General features: G+C 33.3%; 1 protein-coding gene across 1 annotated transcript; it reads left to right on the forward strand.

Moving 5' to 3' along the window:
• The first annotated feature begins 14,166 nt into the window (after positions 1–14,166).
• On the forward strand, positions 14,167–20,921 carry LOC143200508 (succinate dehydrogenase [ubiquinone] flavoprotein subunit, mitochondrial). The gene is made up of 6 exons (XM_076410946.1): positions 14,167–14,295; positions 15,594–15,828; positions 16,974–17,298; positions 18,130–18,954; positions 19,887–20,259; positions 20,784–20,921. Exons 1-6 carry the CDS (start codon positions 14,182–14,184, stop codon positions 20,868–20,870), a joined length of 1,959 nt encoding a protein of 652 aa, XP_076267061.1. The 5' UTR covers positions 14,167–14,181; the 3' UTR covers positions 20,871–20,921.
• The last annotated feature ends 2,238 nt before the right edge of the window (positions 20,922–23,159 follow it).

Consider the following 23,159-nt stretch of genomic DNA (forward strand, 5'->3'; position numbering starts at 1 on the left):
TGTAAGGATGAGAAGAAGTGGAAAGGATACTTCCTGTCCTCCAGGATCTTGGTTGCCACTCTGTGTCGTCAGCGGTTTTGGGGTAGAATACCACTCCTGTACTGTTTTTAGATATACGGACGAGTTGCATATATTTGGTTTTGTTACGGAGTACTATCGACGGGATTATTTCTTCCTTCTTTTGTTTTGGGTTAGCCTGGGTTGGTGTGTTTGTAGTTTAGGCAGTTTGTTGTTTTCGATGTTCTCTTCATTTCATGAGGAAACAGTAGTGATTTATCTCCGTTCTCTTCTGCTGTGGAGCCTCTAGGAAGTTTTCTTGGTCCTGTGTTTATTTTTTTTTGTTTTAATTTTCCTGATTTGCTTTTTTAACAATTCGTTTTCTCGCGTGAGCTCATCGTTGCGGGCTTGTATTTTGCTGTATCAGTGCGCGAAACTTGCTAAGGTCTTGGAGGGCTTCTATCCTTCCGCCCTTCATTGATTGAGTTGTAATGATTCATTGATTGTTCCTGTCATTGAATTTTGTATTTCGAAGAGGATAATAATTTAATAATTGTTCCAATGATAAGGAACTTCTATCAGATAATATTGAACTGAATATATAATTATAACAGTAGTGACAGTTAAAATACTGGCGGCTAAATGTACGGGTAATTAATTAAGGATCATAGTATTATTGAATAATAGTATCGATAAATTAATGTGCTAACAAGAACTGATAATGGATGGTACTGATAATATCAATAAAAGGGGATGTGATGAAAAAAATATTTGTTTACATCTTAACGAAGTGACGCATATGGAAATGTGAAGCCCCTGAAGCTTCAACATCAACTGTTGGCTACAAATGTACCCAGGAAATTTAGTACACAGAAACACCATCTGTTGTAAATCCTTTAAAGTAATGTATAAGTCTGATAGTTATTTAAGAGGCTTCAAATAATTCGTTTTGCTGGGAAATTGATTGCAGTGGTTTGCAAACTTAAGAAAAATATGAGTTTTAATATTTTAAGAGGGATGATTTCGGGATAATATCAAAAAGCTTTGGTCAATTTTAAAATTTAAAAATTCAACGAAAACGCTATAGGAGAATATTATTCATTACAATTAATGTATTGAGCTTAATCATTTATTGAATATTCAGTCATGCATTTAATGAAAAGCTACATTTAAATTGTCGATTTCATCAAAGAGTGCCACCGATTAACACCTGTTTTATTCGAGGTGTACGAGGTGATTGTTTATAATAATACATCCAATTTTTTAGAATAAAATCAGCACATTCGAAGTTTTTCATAACTAGTTCGAAGTTTCTATATTTTCTCTATTAACTAGTATATTTAATTTGTTATGTATATTGGGAATTATCCAACTTGCTACTAGATGTAGTGTGTAGTGTGCGATGTAGGTTAAAACATTTACTATCACCCCGCCTGACACACAGAATAATTTAATACACTAGCTAGGTGACACTAGTATATAATTTAGTCATCAAAATATTTTCTGCAATTTTTTTCATCTTTCTGGCAACATTCTGTGTCAAAATAGTGATGTTTGCTTTACCAACGATCGAATTATCGATCTATATTCGGACTTCCTGAAAATTTTGAAGCAGTACCCCCACGAAGACAGGCTGTATCGATTTGAACAAGTGAAATCTGATGAGCTTGCATGAGAAACTCGGTTAACTGAGATTTTGAACGGGATTTTCATACGTTTTAGGATTTTGGTTTTTCAAGCCATTCTTTATCATTAATGTTTAATCAGTTTTATATCGTTGACAATTCGGATATGAAACCCACCATACGTTTTTAAAAATATTTGGTGGATTAGAGAGCAGATTTCTTTAAATCAAATTGAAATCAAACGATGATTACAGAAGTACGATTGCCTAAAATAACTTAAAAATATCAAATGGAAAACGGTTATTTTATGTAGAAATGTCAAAATATATTTTTCACCAATAGATATCGCTGATCGAAATATATGTAAACACTTATGATTACTACTGAAAACAAAAATTAGAGAACATTCTAATAGTACTACTTTCAAGAAAGGCAGGAAGATTAGAAAGCTATTATGCAAAATAATAAAATTGTGCGAATGTCTCACTATTTTATAAACAAAATAAATAGTAAATAGTAAGTTAAAAAATAAATATGGAGGTTTTTGTTGTTTTATAAACATTTTCATTATTATTGCAGCACATTTACTTGATTCAAGAATTTCCACTCTAACTTCTGCAATTTTATTATTTAATTGATTTTTAATTCTGTAAATAAGCCTGACGTTAAATTATTTAATAAATTGATATATCTACATACAACGCCAAAGGAATTATTTAAATTTTATTAAATACAACCATTATATGCAAGAAATTAAAAATATGGCCTGCAGATTACGAAATTATATAAGGAAAATAAATCGTTCTAGAAAAATTTAAATTTGAAATGAATTCATAGAAATAATTTGAAAAAATTATTCAAAAATACATACCCATTATTATTACTGATAATAAAAAAATTCTACAGTTATCGGATATTTTAGAGAAGTGGCAACACCGAGATTTTTCGTACCTTAATACTAAGCGCATTCTGGCGGACAGGTAATTTGTGAGAAACTGGTTTAGTTTTTTTCTCTAACAGCAAGAGGTCGATAATCTTTACGTTATGTGTGTTAGTACCACGCGATAAGAGAGGGCGACAGCATCGAATTTCTGATTAGTAAAATTTACAGTTACCTTTTGAGCTCATTTTAGAATATACTCACACAACGTTAATAGAGGTCGCCTGAGTAGATAAAAAGAATTTAAACCAACTGCGGCTCACAAATTCCGTTGATATTACGTCACTGACGTTCGCTATGCATGATTCCGTTCGATGCCATCAATATTCGGCTATTAAACAGACTTTCGAGTATTGTTTATTGATGACCGTATCAGTCGGGTGATCCTGTTTGAATAAAAATAGATAAAACAACTCCGACGTGTAGTTTGAACGGATTAAGATTAAAAATAAATTTAATTATCATAAAAGGCCGGTTATTATTATTTTTTTCAGGGGAGCCTCCTTCGTATCGATATAACGCTATTGTTTATCGGTAATAAAAATTCCTTAGATATGTTTACTAAAGAGTGACTACTTCTATCGACACAAATGATAATCTGAAGATGGTGCACCATTTCTGTCCCATTTTTCAAGTGGCCTGCTTCAAGCTCATTGGTAATAACTAGCGTTGGGAACTATTGACTGAAAAGAGTCGAAACTGTTGATAGTCGCAAAACAGTTGAAACAGTCGATAGTCAAAACACTAGCGACTGAAAATAGTAATTACTATTTTCAGTCAAATGCACGGTTCGACTGATTTTTCATTTCCTGATGTCAGACGAAGATGAACGAACCCTTGCCTGTATAAAGTGTGTGGAAAGGACAGAGATAATTGCTAGGAGCAGTTAATTCTATATGTGCTTATATTGTCCAACGGTAGTGTAAGCGAGACAGAGATATACATATTCCTTTACGTAATAACTTAAAACAAAAGAAGAAAGATTACTGAATACTATTAACACGCAGTTAGTAATCTCATTTTAAACGAAGTAGAATTACTTTTATATTTGAATGTTCTGTGGGTTTGTAAAAATGAATGAAATTTTTTTATGGAATGGAATAATACCCCACAAATGCTTTATCGTATTTTAATATGTTAATTGATATTTTTAAATAGTATACTATAATAAATGTAGACAATATAATAGAACTTCAACAAAACCTAAAAACTATGATGTACAATAAAAATAAATACTAAATAAAAATTAAACATATAACTAATCATGGAAAAAAAACTAATCCATAATATATTTACGCATGATCGCACAATAACTACTAGAGCTTTTTTAAATAAAGTTAATGCTTTATTTATTATTGAACAAACATTTTTTTAAATAAAAATCCAGAAAGTAATCGGAATATTACCTATTACTGCTATAAAAACAGTTAAAAGTATTTTACATTAACAATTTTCATAAATATCGTTCTAAGATGCTGCTATTTTAATATACAACATATTGTTATTTACAAGCACACTATGAAAAAATCATAAAACTACATATATTACATATAAATCTATGTAAGCATAAACTGGATACTTTTTTGACACCGTAGCGGCTAGGACGACAGATCCAGAATATTAGAAATCAGTCGGATGAAACTAGTAGAATCAAAAATAGTAACTACAAGTACTGAAACAGTCGATAGTAAAAAGTAGTCAATTAGTAAACAGTCAATAGTCAATTTCAGATGACAGTTCCCAACGCTAGTAATAACCTAGTAGCTTTCAGTACTAATGTTTTCTTTCTTTTCTTTCACTTTAGGTATCACGTAAAGCTATCAGAAAATTGTAATTAGACTTGTCAGTTTTTCAACTTATGCTTTCAATGATTTTGTTGGTTATATTCTAGAGCTTTAAAGCTTGGTAAATATATCAGAAATTGTTTATCTGGACTGGGCTGAAATGCTTAATATTAGTTCCAAACTAGAGTCATCGGTAATAAGCCTATCGACTGGCGACTGAGCAAATTAGAGAACATATGGTTTTAACAGCATACACAAATGTAAATCGTAAAGTACACCCATAGTCCGACGGAATTCGAACCTGCGACTATCGCGCGATATCTTAACCATTGGAGCCAACAAGCATGTTTATTGCTTCAAATTCTTATATTGAAAGCTTCAAAATCACTATGAACTTGCTCATCGTGATAAAGCATACTTGCCGTACTACTTGTAGGCACTTTTGTTTTAAAATAACCATGAACTTTATAATTTGTCGACATAAAATAACTATTTCCTTACTTTTCCAGTTTGATTTGAAGAAATCTGCTTGCTAAGACCAACAAATACTCTCAAAAACATGTGGTGATGCTGATATGTCCTACTATCCCAATTGTTGGCTTTGGTTTGGTTGCTTGGATAAAAAACGGCATGAAAGATCAAAAGTTTGAAGACAAAGAAATTGGGGACTAAGACTTAGCTCGAAGTCAGTTTTACTCACAGAATTTTTAGACAGATAAAGTCTTGCTATGCATATGAAGGGATAAACAAGGTATATGTATTACGACGTGCTAAAATCGAATGAAACTGTTACTGTCTAATGTCTACTGTCTATGGAAAATATTTTGTTTAATGTGTACTAGTAATTGCCCAGTACTCGAAATTCGACTATATTCTCTTAAGTTAGTTATTACAATTACATTAATTACTGTTATAAAAGAACCAAGTAAAATTATAATTAGAACTTGACACATTTTCGATCCCAAACACTCACACTGACGTTAGCGACTAGGCCTATTAAATATTTTTATAAAATAACTTCTTCTATTAAGGAAAATATAAGATTGCTTTAATATCAACCCCATAAATAACAAAATATCCATCATATAAATCATATACGATCTATCATATATATCGGAATATATATATATATCGGAATATATATGATATAAGTACTATAATTAAAATTATTTTTAAGAGAGTAATGATAGAGCAACAAATAAAATGATATAATAACAATAATAAGTATATATGATATATATTGAATAATAATTGAAACCGTAGACACAGTAAAGAAAGGTATATTAAAGGAATTTTAAAGGAGGGACCTGAAATGTCTATTAGCTTTTAAACAACTACGTTTATCAAGTAAATAACTAAAATAACATTCGTCAAAGAACATGATTGTATAATCTCGAAGTGTATAAATATAAAATACTTAATAAATTACTGCGAAGAAAGGAATGATTTCGACTGCGACGTCAATCACAGATTGTCAATGTAAATTATATGGTTACTTCCTTAATTTTTCTCTATATATTTTCAGTAACTCGTTTGAGTAACCTATAATTCTTCATATTTTATTACAAACACAAATTCATACACAAATTCTTTCCTTTAAGTAAATTTATTTATTTCAGACAATTCCCAATACGCCAAGAACTTCATTTCAAGTGTATTTTTAGTTTTCGGTACTACTTTGCTTCCAGGCTTGTTTTGTGTTTTTCTTCTTCATATGTGAACATTTCTTCTTCGTATGTAATTCTTAATATTCCTTGCCACACTCATTTTTACACTTGGTGCACAAATTAACGTATTTATTTCCTGCAATATTTGGTGAATGCTTTGTTTTAAAGTGCATTTACTAATGAAAATTGAAATTAATAAGGTATTACTACCAATAATCTGCTATCAGTTCTTAAGCAAATATAAATTCTTTCAGCTCTTCTGTGTTTTCCATATATCAAATTCATATACATTAGATTTATGGTATGACATATGAATTTATATTATGAATCTGAGAAAACTGCTTGCTAAAATCTATTGCTCTTATTCTTGTTATTCTCGAATTTTGTTACTGTGTATTAAGATGAAATTTTGACATGTAATGTTTTTATTTCTACACTACATTCGAATTTAATCTTTACTATTGTTTTGAAATCAAGAATTTTGTTTATATTTTATCTTAAATTAAACTTATTAATGGTGTTAATAAAAGTTCTGAAACACAATATAAGAACAAAAAAACAGAAAAAAAGAGGTAAAAATTAAGTTATACACCCAAACGGTTCTCCAATTTTTCCAATTTGTAATAGATCTAAATAATTTACGTGAAGAATGCTTGAAGCCAAAATTGCCAACGGTAGTTCCTCTTAAACATTCTGCTAACGTAACACAGTCCACCATTTAATCGCATCGAACTGTTCTTTGACAAGTGCTTACCCATATCTGGACCTGAATAATAATAATGCTAAACATAATACACCTTATAAGCATATTCAATTCTAATTCGGACTTTTATTACGCCATACTGTAGATTACGACTAACTGTTCATAAATTCTGATTTTATAAAATTCTCGGTAATATCGTCGACTAGAACGTTTTGGATATGCGGATAACGTTTTTATATATTTTTTGAATTAATAATATTATCAATAACACTCCGACGACATTTACTATTAAGCGTTGATCAATAGTAATTACTCCAAGTGATTTTCGACATGCGGGCTTGATAAACGCAAGAATTTTATATTCGGAAAGGTTTTAATAAAAATTTTATCACTGCATAATGTAGGAAATATTATAGGATAACATAAAAACTCATATTTCCTGAAGAATTTTGTGTTATTACATCTTTAAGATTCGAATTCTGAACAAGTATGTAGAAATTAGTTGTGTTGATCTCTTAAATTGGGATACTGTTTCATTTTGCATATTAATTAATTTTATTTCTGTACTTTTAATTGGACTAGAGAATAGTTGATTTGTCACCAATTGCTGAACCTATATACATGTTTCTTAACACCAGTAGTTTTAATTGTGTGGGAATATTCGTCTCGTCGGTCAGAATGTATAGTTGTTGATGCAATTGTTTGTCCGAACACTCACTACTATTTTGTGGAAGGAATTTACAGGAGAACTGAAGACATTGGTTGAATAAATACTTGTTTATTTTGATATTGAGTGATACATGTGGTCGACGGGAGAATAGACAGGATATTATGTCAGGTAAAGCTGTGGAAGTGGTACTGTTACAAGAGGGTAGAGAAAAGAAAAGAGAGCGAGACGTCGTCGTGGTGATTTTTTATAGCCGGGAACCGCGTGGTACCGATCCACCAGCGTTGCCAACCTTTGAACTTTGTGTAGGTGAATATGGTGGCCTAAAAGGTCGCAGCGGTCGCCACATCACTCCCCTCCTAGTGGAGCTGCTGTGGAACGTACCTCCATGCGATGCTGGTTCCTGAGTGCACCCGCAATCACGCAATCAATCGCGCAAGGACTGCTTATGAGATGAGAATCCCAACACGAGTGAGGAGTTTTACGGGATCAGCTGCCATCGAAGTTGTAGCAGGACGTCGTTCGTCTTGGAGCATTCCGGTTTGTTTGAAGATACCTATACGTGTGGTGCCTTACGTGACTCGTTTCGTGATGTAAGGGTGTTTATGTGTTGATATTATGAATGATGCGCTTCTGTGGTTTTTGTCCATCGCGTTAGTCTCGTGGGATAACGTCGACCATGAGATGTTGATGGGTTCCGTTCCTCGTGCTATTCTTCCGAGCACTTGTCGAGTGGCTTCTGTTGAGCTGATTTGTCTGTTAGGCAGTTCGATCACGTCGGGATCACCAATTTAGGGTTTGTTATATGGCTCGGTGAATGGAGGTAAAACGAAATGAAACAGTGGTTGTTTTTTACATGATGTGACCGTTATTTATTGATGTTATAAAAATGTGGAAAATACAAAATAGATTAAACGGATGGTAGCAGTGTTACCTGAAGACGACTCAACGCTGGTCAGATACCGAATGATCGAAAGTACCCTTCGTACGTCTCAGGGTTGCCAAACAATCGTTATCATTTAATAGATTGCGCTGCTAATACCACGCCCGTGTTCAATATCTGGTATTATATTTCTGGGTATCTTGTAGACAGTTATTCCACGATGTAAAATTCGGCATGCTTCAAGATCGCTACAATTATAACCTGCTATATTCTCCATTACTTATTATTGAAAATGAGTACCAGGGTTGGGAAGAGTTCGAGAGTAATTTCGTTTAGCTTTTCATGTTTTCCAACATCAATTTATTCGTGTAAATTCTGACACACACTCATTTTCCTCAAATGTAAATTAGATCCTTTAAGTTTTTTACTCTTAATTCATATGGACCCAAGTATCTAGCCTTATGTAAATGGTCCAAAACTATTTTTATTAAATCTTACATTGCAATTTTCAAGTTTATTTATTACTATTTTATGTTATACTTTCATTAATGCATAAGCAATTAAATGCATAGATAAATTAAACTACTTAAGCTAAACTTTAAAGTAATTCTTAACAGTATACAAGTTCGTGTGATTTGGTTCGCTTCAATCTGTTGTTTTCCAGCGTGTTGTCCAGTGGCTGTATTGATTGTTGTTGTTGACTATTCGCTATTTTTGGTTCGACTGATTTTATTACTTTTTACCAGTGACTGTTTCAGTCGACTGTTTTCAGTCGCTATATTCGGTCCGACTGATTTTGTTACTATTTACTATCGACTGTTTTAGTCGTGTACATTTATTTACTATTTTTGGTTCTACTAGTTTCATTCGATTGTTAATGTTCTGGTTGTCTGTTGTCGTCTTAGTAATAACATTATATTGTATATTAATATGGCAGCATTTTGGAAAGATATTTTTCAAGATTGTTAATGCAATAGAATAAAGAGATTGAAATTGTATATGTTTAATTTTTATTTAGTATTTATGGTTATTGTACATCTTTAGTTTGTAGGTTTTGTTTAAGTTCTATTGTATTGTTTATATTTGTTATAGTATGTTATTTGAAAATATCAATAAACATATTCAAATACGGTAAAACATTTGTGGGGTATTATTCCAATCCATAGAAAAATTCCATTCCTTTTTACAGATCCACAGAACACTCAAGTATAAAAGTAATTCTACTTCGTTTAAAATGAAATTATAGTAATAAAATGAAATTATTATAGTAATTAGGATGTTAATGGTATTCAGGCTTTTTTTTCTTTTTTAAAGTTAGTACATAAAGGAATATGTACATCTCCGTTTCGCTTATACAGTTGGAAAAAATAAGCACATATAAAATTAACTGCTCCAAGCAATTATCTCTGTCCTTTCCTCTCTCACAATTTATACAGGAAAGGGTTCGTACATCTTCGTCTGACATCACGAATTTAACAAAACAGTCGAACCGAACATTTGACTAAAAATAGTAGTTACTATTTTCAGTCGCTAGAATTTTGACTATCGACTATTTTGACTGTTTTGTGACTATCGACTGTTTCGACTGTTTTCAGTCGATAGTTCCCAAGCTACTTATATCATATATACACAGGCAAAATATTGAATAACTCCGTAAATCCAGTCCATTTCGTCGTTCTTTGTTAATTAATCTATAAGCAGATAATCATTCGAAATTAAAGGAAGAACTTTGTTTGGGCAGTATTGTATCATTAATTGGAATGATGTTTTTGTGCAAACTCTTATTTGAACAACATAAGTCCGCATACGTTTTATAATTCACTGACTAATGTCTTTGACCTTAGATCTACTTAAAATTTACATTTATTTGGAAAGCTTGAATTTAATTTTTGTCATTACGTTAATTAATTACATTAAACGCTTCTTGCTTGCATCTTTCTTTAGCTTCTTTACATATTATGTATTTGCTCTAATTATTTTGGGAGTATCGGTGTATTGGTATTTGTGAATTAGGAATCGTTGGTGTATTAACTGCTATGTACAAACATCACCAATAATTTGCTCTACCACTTTTCTCTTCAGTCTGTTTCCGCAACACCTTGAATATAAAATTCTAACCTCTTCCTTTTTGTTTCTTTCTTTTCTGTTAGAGCTATAAATTAGTTTTAACGGATTTTCTTTAATTTAAAGCTTTATTGTGAAAAATCGATCTACATATGAATCGACCCATTTTTTGGTATCTTCAAAGGAAGTGAAGTGCTTCTCAGAGATGTCACAACTCATATGTCAGAAAAAGTAGTAATCAGAAGAAACAAGATCTGAAGAATGGGGTCGGTGGGGTAGTTTGGAAATTAGAAGAACTTGGAAGAACCATAAGTTGTTGTTATGTACAATTCACCATATCTACCATATTAGGTGGAGAAAATCCCAACAAGTGCATCAACAAAGGCTGCAATTAAGAAATGCCTATAAGTACATAAAATAAGTTTCGAGGAAACCTTGTTAAAGAATTAACTATTTCAAATTGTTACTCAGTAAATATAAATGAAATATTTAATTACTTTTATGTAATTTACATTTTTAGAAGTAAGCCTGAGAAAAAATGCAATGTTATGGACACAGACTATTACGTCTTCCTCCTTATCCCAGCATTTTTAATCCAATTGATTTGATATGGGATATTGCAAAGAATTATTACAATTCAGGTCGAGGAGGACATTTAAACCAGAACTGTCTGGATTTATGGAAAGAGGCATTGACGAAAATAACACCTTCGATTTGTGTGAGCTCGATCAGACACATTGAAGAAGAATTGACAAGGAATCTGGAGCAAGATTTTGATAGATTGGAAATAAACAGCTTGATTATTAACTTGATTAGTGTTTCTGAAAGTGACAGTGATTGAATAAACTTTATGAATTTTGGTTAATGTTTACCATTAACGAGTGTGAAAGTTTTATGAGCATCTGTGTTTTTGCAACACATTAGCAACATTTGGTTAAAATGTGTGAGGAGAGAAATAATAATTTTTTTTATTTATTTTTATTTTTATATTGATTTTAATGTAGTTTTATCAAGAAAGTACAGATGTATACAGGTAGTAACAGGAAAAACTAAGGAGAAATATAGTAATATCATAATGACTTTACAAGGAAACATTGCATCGAAGGAAACAAGAACTAAGCGTAAATCACAAATATGCTCTCTAATGAAAGCAAATTACATTACTCAGATATACAATTGTTAATTAGGTGGTTTAGGCCTTCGGGGTATACCACTACACAAAAAAAGCGCCTAGAACTCTACATATGCTAGTATGGAAAAATATTCAATGTATGTATAATAAAACAACTCTAACCTATAAATTATTGTGGCTGTATAATTTAATAGTAATTTTAAGTTCTATAATAACTATAATGTTAAAATAATGTTAAAATAAATATACTATAATGTTAAAATAAATTATGATACATTTCAATTTTGTTTCATTATTTTATTTAGATTAGAATTTTGTTTTACGTCAAAATGTACAAAAACTCAGAGTTTGTACTATTGTTTTCAATATACTATATGAAATATTTTTACAAGATATGTAACCAATGCAGCAAAACAATATGTAACCACTTCACTTAATCAATGGATAAATATCTATATAACATTTTTCCAGCAAAAAAATGTTTATTCTACTTTGATAATAGAAATATTCCGGAATAACTTGCTGCATAAACACATTACTAACGTAAGTTATTAGATTTTTTAGAAAATAGGCAATATATATTCCGGTAGTGTTCACATACTGAATTCTTTTTTATTAAAATTCTCGGTAATACGGTTGAATGACATCTTTTGGGTTATGCAGAGAGCAATAATAGTACACACATAATGTTATGAAAATTAATTGACAAAAAATAGATTGAAGGTGGCGCCAATTTGAATAACAACGAGTTAATTAAATTTAGATTTTTTTTCGTGCTCTAAATGATGAATCACGTTCGAATTGATGGGCGTTTGTTATTGTTAATAAAAAGTCTTCGTCGTTTGATCTGTGAGTATTTCAAGATTACGTCAATTATATTGAGCTTTAAACGACTAGTGATTTTGAATTAATCAGTAATTTAAAAGATATATTAATTAATTTTATAGGATTTTTATATTACTTCGCCTAAGATATATCAAAGTACATCTGTGTTAAAGTTTTAAATTAAAATTTACTATGTATACTACAGAGGATGAAGAAAATAATATAAACACATACACTATATTTATTTATTAATAAGGTGTTAAGCCACCATTTGCTTTTAAAACAGTTGCAATTTCTCCAATCGGATGTTGTCCCATTATTGCACCAAAACATCCGCTAATTGCTTCAGTTATGTTGGAGATGGAAATCTACTCCTCGATCTCTGCCCCAAAATCTCCCACAAGGGAATTATGTCGAAGTCTGGCGATTGTCGTAGCCAGAGAAGGTGTTTGATGATATTCTGATGCTCCTCAATCCAAGGCTGAACCTTTTGTTAAAAATATGATTTGTATCGATACAAGAGCCAGTGAAGAAAAGAAGAAGAAGAGTTAGTAGAGGGCGCTGTCATTTGTATCGAGCCTGTATAAAAGTCCAGGAATCTAAATAAAGGTTCTCTTTTGTTCCAAGGTCATAAGTGGCCTTATTAATACACTCCCATTCCGAATCATAAGTGATTCGTAACAGGTTATGGACCCAGATTTCTCGGTATAAATGAGAAGAAGTAGTGGGCTGACGACGGAGAGATAATTATATATACACGAAGGAATGTGGAAGTAACAAGATGGCGGTATGCGACAGACGGAAATTAATTTCGGAGCACTAGAGCACTTAGGGATCAATGGAACACCAGAATACTAGAAAAATGTTATCTTGAGTTATCACTAGAATAGAAGGAACTATTGTAATCAATGTAGTAATCAAGAGTTTAGAAAATCAACCACGTGTGTAATTTACAAGAATCAGTGAAGCATTAGAATTCTGGTAACGTGGGGTCCAACAGAATTATCGGTAGGACAAAGAAACATTGTAACCCGATAGATTTGCCAGAAAAAAGTTAATCCAATGAAACAAAGTGGTTATTCAAAGTTAGAAAGATCACTGAAGTTAAACGATTTCTCAGACTGGAAATAGAGAAGACAACAGATGGACTACATCTATACACCAAAAGGGTATCATTCAACGATTATTGAATTAATACAACAAGCAAGAATGTAAAACAATAGCTACACCGATGGAAGTCAACTTTAATGTTGATGAAAGTGAAGAAGTTATTAAAGAAGTATAGTTTAGAAGAACAAAAGGCGCATGGAAAGCTGCGAAAAGGGTACTACGATACCTCAGTGGTACAAAGGACCATGAATTGATATATAGTAAGGGCGACAGTGGATTACAAGGCATGAGCGACACAGATTGGAGAGGTGATCGTACAACAAGGAAGAGTCTTATGCTAATTAACGTTGGGAACTATCGTCTGAAAACAGTCGAAACAATCGATAGTCAAAAAACTAGCGACTGAAAATAGTAATTATTATTTTCAATCAAATGCACGGTTCGACTGTTTTTTTCTTCAATTCTTAGTTCTGTCAAACTAAGATGTACGAGTCCTTTCCTGTATAAATTGTGAGAGAGGAAAGGAGGGAGGTATTGCTTATAAAATTTGCTTATTGAACAAGCAATCTTGGGGCAGTTAATTTTAACGGTAGTATAAGCGAGACGGAGATGTATAAATTCTCCAATGATGTCAGATTACGAATCAACAAAACACTATTAGCTGTTAAATATCACAGAGTTCACCAGATATTACTATTCGCCATCATATTAAACTATAGTGATAGACAAAATAATATGACGTAACTTTAGACAGTGACATAATAAGTATTATACGCTGACTAAAATGAATATTATCGGTAAAAATGTTGTGAGAAATATTAAAAAAGTCTTTGGTTTTAGCACAAGGCGTTTTGCTCAAAAACGAATCAGCACGAGATGTATAAAAGGAGACGGAGATGTAAGTCTGTAACAATACATAAGTTTACAAACATTTATTTAAAATAGAAATGTCACGAAAACTGTTTTTGTCATGGAAAATTTCGGTATTTATTAAATAGTAACAATGATTCCTTTATAATTTGTTTACATCTAGCATTTAATTGTTAAACCTATTTATTTCTAATTAATTCATCATTGCTAGTCGTTGCCAACTAACCTATAATTTGTTTTTACAATAACTTAAAGATTAGGTACTAAGAGAATCAATCGGCCCCTACCATTTGAAGTAACAACTGTGATACATTGCGGTATCCACCAGCGGTAGAAAATTTAGAGTATCGCATGAAGGGGCATTCTCAACACTTAAATCTATTTCGGCTGGAGTTCTACAGGGTAGTGTCTTGCGACCATTCCCGTATCTGCTCCATACTACTGATATCAAAACACCAAAAGAAACAATATTTGAAATATTTGCCGACGCCTCCTTTATCAAATATATTTGGCAAAAGATATATGCCTGTCTAAGGCTGTAGAAAAAGTAAAAGTGACGGTCAACAAAATCTACAAATGGACTAGAGATTGGAAAGTACAGCTTTAGTTCCAAATCTGTCCATGTTAATTTTACGTTGCGGCAAAATGACAAAAACCTGATTCTATCGCTTGATGCATGCCCGAATCTTTAAGCAGGATTTTCAAGAATATATCGAAAACATAATTTCAAGCAAAAAGCAGAACAGATTGGACTCAATGTTAAGCAACTGTACTGGTTAGTCGGAAGATACTGTCAACTTGACCTAAAATCAAAGAGATTGGTTTATCACTTAATTATACAGTCAATTGGGACCTATGGGATACCAATATAGAGTGGCACTAAAATATCAAACCAAGTAGTAATCCAACGCACCTAAAACAAAGTTCTAGGATTAATTACCAATGCTTATCCCTATTTAACTAACGAAGAGTAGTAAGATGACCTCGAAATCACATGGATACACGAAGTGATCTAAGATTTCGCCTTAAAACATGAAATAAAGTTGCTAAATCACAGCAACGTGGAAGCAATACAGTTGTTGGTCAATATGTTGACATTGTTTAATGTATAAGTGTATTCTGAACTTTAGATTAAGTAGTTCACTTAAAGAAAAAAAAATAACACACAGCTACACCTATGGATCTAAACCATTAGTTACGATTTTCACTGAGTTACACTGATCAATCTTGAACATAATCGTTACCGAGAATTGCACAATAAAGTTAACCAACGCAACAAACAGTTTCGTCATTAATCACTGGTCGTTTCTATATCTGATGTTTAAGATATCCCAGAAATATGCAGTAGTAAATCACGAATACGATTGTGTGGTAGTAGGCGCAGGTGGTGCAGGTTTAAGGGCCTCCTCCGGCCTAGTCATGAACGGCTTCAAGACGGCGTGTCTCAGCAAATTGTTTCCCACCAGGTCGCATACCGTTGCCGCTCAAGGAGGCGTCAATGCCGCTCTAAGCAGCTACGAGGACGATTACTGGGTGTGGCATCATTACGACACCGTTAAAGGTGAGATAATTGTAAATTTTAGATAGTTTAAGATACCACGTGATTTTTCATTATAACGGGTTAATTGAAAAGTACCCGGACTGACACACAGATGGCGCTACTAGAATTAAATCCATATGTTTCTTAATTAGCACTAATCTTCAAAAGATGCGCGTATATATTTGATAGTTGTCGGATCATTAGTTTGTGAATTAAGGCATTTTGAGTAAAGCAAGTTTTATTATTGTGAAAAAAAAGTTGCTTTTTGAAAGGAAAAAATAGAGTTGAAGCAAAAACTGGGCTTGATGACGAGTTTCGGGACACTGCCCCAGGAAAATCAACCATCAAGGATTGGTATGCTAAGTTTGGACGTGGTAAAACGAGCACCGAAGACGGTGAATTCAGTGGACGAACAAAAGAGGTTGTTACCGACGAAAACATTTAAAAAATCCACAAAATGATTTTGAATAACCGTAAATTGAAATTGAATGATAATATAGCGGACACTCTAAAGATATCAACTTAACGTGTACATCATATCATTAACGAATATTTGGGTATGAGAAAGCTCTGTACAAATGGCGTGCCGCGCGAGCTCACTTTTGATCAAATCCAACGATAAATTGATGATTCGGAGCAGAGTTTGAAGATTATCAAGACGAAATCGCCGAAAACGGCCGCATTTGAAGAAAAAGAAAGTGCTGTTTCACCAAGACAATGCACCGTGTCACAAATGAGTGAAAACGATGGCAAAAATCCATGAATTGGGCTTCGAATTGCTTCCTCATCCACCGTATTCTCCAGATCTGGCCCCCACCGACTATTTTCTGTTCTCAGATCTCAAAAGAATGCTCGTTGGAAGAAAATTTTGTCGAATGAAGAGGTGATCGCCGAAACTGAGGCCTATCTTATATCTGAACAAATCGTACTACAAAAATGGTATCGAAAAGTTGGAGGGTTGCTATAATTAGTGTATCACCCTTGAAGGTAGTTATGTTGAATAAAAAAAACTAATTTTGACAAAGATATGTGTTTTACTATTGTAGGCCGAGGACTCTTTAATTGGCCTGTCACCAGAAAAAATTAAAAATATTTTTGTTTAAGTTTTTAAAAAAGTCTGTATCAAGTAAAAATCTTCGAATGATGTTAGATTTTTTACATTTTAGGTTCGGACTGGATAGGTGATCAAAATGCCATTCATTACATGACCAAGGAAGCTCCAATTTGCGTTCAGGAGTTGGAGAACTGGGGAATGCCCTTTTCCCGAATGAAAGATGGTCGTATATATCAGAGGGCCTTTGGTGGACAAACTTTGAAATTTGGAGAGGGAGGACAAGCTCATAGAACCTGCGCTGCTGCCGATTCTACTGGCCATTATATGCTTCACACATTATATGGACAAGCGTGTCGACACAACGTCGAATTCTTTATAGAGTTCTACGTTTTGGACTTGTTGATGGTTAATGACGAATGTAAAGGTGTTTTAGCTTGGTTAGTAAATATTTTGATGAATATAAATAATCAACCAATATAAAGTATACTAACCTTTAGAATAAAAATAGTTATAACGACTGTTATAACGACTGTCACTTAATGTTATACCTTGTTAGCCTATATATTTCCTGTACTTCAAGCAGCTATTTGACGCCTTTATTTAATACTTCTAGTGGTAATGTTAAAATTGTAAGCTGCATAAAATGAAATAAATGCAGTCCTTGAAAACATTCAAACATAATGCGGCTGAAGTTCCGCAGTGTAGTTTCTTGGGTGTTTTGGTCTACTCCTATATATGCTCTATATTTCGAATATCTTAGTAGCAAATGAAACAGTAGTTAAAACATTTGATGACAATACAGTCATTATGACAAAGGACATGTCTTTGCTTAGAAATTTAGAAAAAATAAAAGAAACAGTCAACAAGGTCCAAAAATGGACTAGAGTTTGCAAAATACATATTTAAATAGCTCGAAATATGTCTACACATATCACATATTACTGGAGGGATGCTCATTGGCTCCACTTGGATGTCTGTCGATTGGACTTCGGAGTAAAATGATGAAGCCATGATTAATCCATTGTTATATAACGACGCAAAAACTCGGATTAATTACGCTGGATCATCTTCAAAGATTGCTTCGAATCATCAATTCGTCATTGTTTTGGCAGAAAAGAAATTAACAATGTTGTGTATCAAAAATCCTTATAATAAGCATTATGATTTTGAAAGTATTTATTTCAGTTCGAATTGAATATTCATAGCTCAGAGAGGACGTTTTTAGGATGGATCAGTTAGTATTATATGATATTATTACCATCTTTCAGGTGCTTGGAGGATGGTACCATTCATAAATTTTGGGCGAAGAATACTGTCATTGCTACTGGAGGTTATGAGCGTGCTTATTTCTCATGCACTGCTGCTCATACCTCCACAGGCGACGGCAATGCCATGGTAAGTCGAGCCGGCCTCCCCCTGCAAGATTTAGAGTTCATCCAGTTCCATCCAACGGGCGTTTATGGAGCCGGTGTTTTAATAACCGAGGGAGCCCGTGGAGAAGGTGGTTTCTTCGTCAATTCGAACGGGGAAAGGTTCATGGAACGTCACGCTCCGAAAGCAAAAGATTTGGCGTCTCGGGATGTTGTGTCTCGAGCTCTTACCATCGAAATTATGGAAGGACGCGGCTGTGGTCCCAAGAAGGAATTCATCAACTTACAACTCCACCACATCCCTAAAGCGACGATCTTGAAACAACTACCTGGGATTCGGGAGTCTGCTCACACTTTTGCTGGCGTTGATATACTGCGAGAACCCATTCCAGTAATACCGACGGTACATTATACCATGGGTGGAATTCCAACTAATTATAAAGGTCAAGTTCTGACGCAAGTAGCCCCCGGAAAGGATCAGGTAGTTAAAGGGTTGTATGCTTGCGGAGAATGTGCTTGTGTTTCTGTGCATGGAGCTAACAGACTTGGAGCAAATTCTCTTTTGGAAACCATAGTATTTGGGAAAGCTGTAGCTGAATGTATTACATCAAGGGATTGTCCAGGTGATAAAGTAAAATCCGATGACTCACTCGGAGGGGAGTCCTTGCAAAACTTTGATAAAATGAGACATAACAAAGGCAAATACTCTGTCGGCCAACTGAGGTGAGTAAATCTTTAGTTGTTTGCGTGTACTCTGATCATTTTTTAACTTTAAAAATGCATCTCTTGAAAAATATATTAACAAAAATATTTTACATTATTTTATATATCTTTTTCGTACTTTGCGGGCAATTCGCAATATTACCGTGTCGAAAGAACGATGTTGGTTTGGTAACGATTCAAACATCGCACTTCTACAGCATTCCTAAATCGTGTGTCCGCCAAGCCATGCTGAAGAAGCGGTAATCAGAAGGATGTCTGGTGAGTACGCTGGGTATGGTAGAAGTTCCCATTCTAGATGCAACGGTGTATTTTTGAGAACTCTTACAACCTGTAGAAGGGCGTTGCTATGCACTATTGCTAGTTTTTTTGCAACAATATGTTATTCAATACCAGTGTCATCGTCAGCAAAAATATGCCGCAGAAAACTCTTATATATTCAACAACAGTTCGAAATAGTATTTTCAGTTAATTCGTGCGGTAATCATTTTCCTTCTTTGTGGATCTTACCCATCGCATGTGATCAATCAACTGCTAAAATTGCTAAACTGCTGTATGAAAGTCATCTGAGTGTTTCAACAGGATTTTCGCGTTTTGCTAATTCATTGTCTTAGATCATTCTTGGTCCTACAGATTGTTCTTTGTCATTTGAATCGTTTAAACCAAAACCGACAAATGGGATATGACGAAGCAGCATCGCTATAAATTTCTAGAAGTTTCTAATGGACTTCGCAGCAGACACAACAAAAATAATAAAGGTAACAGTTGTCAACTTGTCAACACTTAGTTTGCATTGATACTTACGCCTTTTCTCCAGTAGATATAGATGGTCAAAATACATACAAGCACCTAATATGACAGACCTTATTTTAAATTCGTGAATTTTCTTTTACTATTATTATTATAAATAGTATCCTTAATGTATTGTTCTTAAGATTGAAGCTACAGAAAACTATGCAACAACATGCAGGTGTATTCAGAACCCAAGATATCCTCGAGGAAGGTGTTGAGAAAGTATCGGAACTCTATAAAGAGATTCACAACGTCCAAATAACAGATCGCGGCTTAATTTGGAACACGAACTTGGTGGAATACTGCGAGCTGAGAAACTTGTTCCAAAACGCCCTTCAAACCATATCAGCCATGGAGGCCAGGAAGGAATCACGAGGAGCTCATGCCAGAGATGATTTCAAGGTTCGCGTTGACGAGTTTGACTATTCGAAATCACTGCGGAATCAGAAGAAACGTTCTTTCGAGGAGCACTGGAGAAAACATACGTTGTCTTGGATAGACACTGAGGAAGGAGAGGTAAGTTTATCATTTTTGTGTTTTTATATTAAAATTCAAGATTGGATAAATATTTGGTTTTCACTTAAATAAGTCGTAATAACTTTGATAGATATATATTGTAAATATCAAATTTTTTTTATAACATCTTTATTAGATACGTTTAGTACAATCTTAATTTACAGTTAATTTATTACTACTTTTCCTATGTACTTATTACTTATTATTATTAATTATTAAATTTTAACAAGAAAGACCAGTGCGAGAAAATACATCATTATGTATTCCTCAATTTAAATGTCAATTGAAAAATTCTTTTGGATCACTTCTTTAGAATGCCATACTTTCACAGAGGCTCGTACAATTATTCTGTTAAGAACGAATATCAGGACTTGACATGTGAAACACCCAATATGATACTTAAGAAATTTTTGAAGTTGTTTCCCAAATAAAAAAACTATTTTAAAGTCTGTTGCCCATGGGATCTTGGACTAACAGAATATAGATGTTTGTTAGACAATACAATGCAATAGATTAATTTTTAGGTTTGCCTGACATATAGACCAGTGAGTGATTGCACCCTAGATGACGAAGAATGCCCCTCAATTCCTCCAAAAATTAGAGCTTACTAATTTACTGTAACGACAAAGATAATAATATACATATACAAAAATAAAAAAAATATGATAAATTTAAATAATTAATGTATCTTGCCTTTTAAATCATAGATAATGTTTTGTTACAATTCTTCCTGCAGTTTTAGATCCTAACATATAACAATATGCTCTTTTAGCCCGCCAAATAACATAAGGGTTGTTTTTAAGTTATTTAGGACCTTTCGAGGTTTCTTTTTACGAGGTTAGCAGTATTATTTGACAGCATTCTAAATTATCCTATTTACGAAAAAGTCTTAAATGGTTGATCAGTCAACATTAGCGGTATACATGTGTTAGTTTTACGTGTCTACAATAACACATGGGCTTACGTCCCAGGCGTAATAAAGAAAACCCGATTTTTGGTTCAAAATTTACTTAATTGATCAACGTAATCCCAATCAAGAGCCACACACTCATTCCAGCGCCACTCTAAAATTTCAATACCACTCTTGCAGAGCACTTTTTGTGACATAAATTTACGCCTACTTACAATAACAAAACATGCTGTACCGATCATAAATTTCTTTGATACTTTATCCAATTGGTTTGGGATTTTTAACGTTATAAAGCATTTTTTAATGACGGCCAGATACTTCGAATGAAAACGATTCTGCATTTCTTTATTATCTGTGCATCCGAGTACACAACACTTCCTAGAGCGAGAATTTGCTTTATTTATTGTACTACCAACTTATATGAACTAATAATTTAATCTTAAACGCACTATTCCTTACGTCGGGCATACTGAAAATGGCGCTCAAAATAAATCATAAAATATAGAGAGTTAAGTATAGAGAGAAATAAGAGGAAATCTAGAGAAATATTGAATACCTCTATATTCTGTGAAATTACTAGACAACAAACGTACCATAGAAACGTCGCGGCTCTTATCATAGCGATTAAGGCAAGTATTAAATCAAAAGTAGCGACATCTAGACGTTGGACGTCGCGAAACATTTCTGCAAAATTTTCTATAATTTTAAATCTCTGTTTCTCTGTGGGTACAGTATAGGTGCAGTATTGACAACTTTAAAGATTAACGTATTTAATGGTCACCATCTTGCTTAGAAAAGCTTTCGAGCGTTATCGGTAAATGTGTTTATGTTCAAATGTATTTTGAAACTATAGGCATCTGAAATAGCATCTACAAAATGCTTCAGCGTCAAATATTTGAAATACTAATTACAAATTAAATATAAAAAAGTAATTGAATAACAAATAGCAAATATATATTTCAATTTCAAGTACATATTTCAGTTACAAGTAATTCAAATATTGCTAAATCCTGCAGGGATCCATTATCCGCGATAAGAAATCTTCAACTTCATCTCAACAAAATCCAATGATGCTTGAAAACATATAGTATTAAGGCGAATGAGACAAACTTCACTCACGTAACGTTTACTATGGACTTATGGACTTCCACAAGAAGACAATATTAAATATTCAGAAATGCATTTGAATCGATACTTAAGTTGGATGAAACATATATTAACAAAGCGTAGACAACTTGGGATTAAACTGAACCACCCATTTACATAGTAGGAGTATATATATAGCCGTCACTAAATAAAGTGCTGCTTGCTATCACCGATGCCCATTATTATGTGTATAACGCATCAATTCAGCGCGATATCTCTCTGGAGCCTATAACGAGTGGGATCCAAAATGGTAGCGTAAAGTACTCTGAAAGAACGTCAGTACACTTCGATGTATATGCAAAACTCATTTGACCTGATTAATAACGCATAGAGTAGTCTTTAGAATATAATTAAATATAATGTTTATGGAAATCAGTATAAGAGTAAATAAATAAGTATAAATAATAGCAAAAGTCTCGCTACCATTTTGACTGCGCGCAGTCTTGGTTATGTGACGTTTAGCACGGTTTTGCTTTAACCATTGTGTTGTGTACGTCCAAATTTTATTATGGATAAGTATACGCCACAAGAACGAGCAAAAATAGTGACAATATTTATTGAAAATAATAGTTCCATTAGTGCCACTCAGCGGAAATTGCGTCAAAATTATCCTAGTCATCCAGTGCCTCAGAAAACCACAATTTATCCATTAACCATTATTTATTATTAGTTTGTATGCGAATTTTCGACAGTACGGTACGACAGCAGACAGGCCTCGTTCTGGAAGACAACGGACGTCTCGTAACGCTGAAAATGTGGCTCTGGTGTGCGATAGTGTCTCGGAAACATCAATTCGGAGACGTGGTTCCCAGTTACATATTTCTGCAGGCTGTTTAAGGCAAAT

This window comes from Rhynchophorus ferrugineus, unplaced genomic scaffold (genome assembly GCF_030347505.1).
Source record: "Rhynchophorus ferrugineus isolate W39M unplaced genomic scaffold, kcgeb_rfMv2 rfM8, whole genome shotgun sequence".
Classification (NCBI taxonomy): Eukaryota; Metazoa; Arthropoda; class Insecta; order Coleoptera; family Curculionidae; genus Rhynchophorus; species Rhynchophorus ferrugineus.

What these genes read in the sequence shown, in the direction of transcription:
- LOC143200508 (XM_076410946.1), top strand. Translation starts at nt 14,182, where the DNA reads ATGAATATTATCGGTAAAAATGTTGTGAGAAATATTAAAAAAGTCTTT. An exon ending in TGTAAAGGTGTTTTAGCTTG is followed by an intron (nt 17,299 to 18,129) that starts GTTAGTAAATAT and finishes ACCATCTTTCAG; the next exon opens with GTGCTTGGAGGATGGTACCA. An exon ending in TACTCTGTCGGCCAACTGAG is followed by an intron (nt 18,955 to 19,886) that starts GTGAGTAAATCT and finishes ATTGTTCTTAAG; the next exon opens with ATTGAAGCTACAGAAAACTA.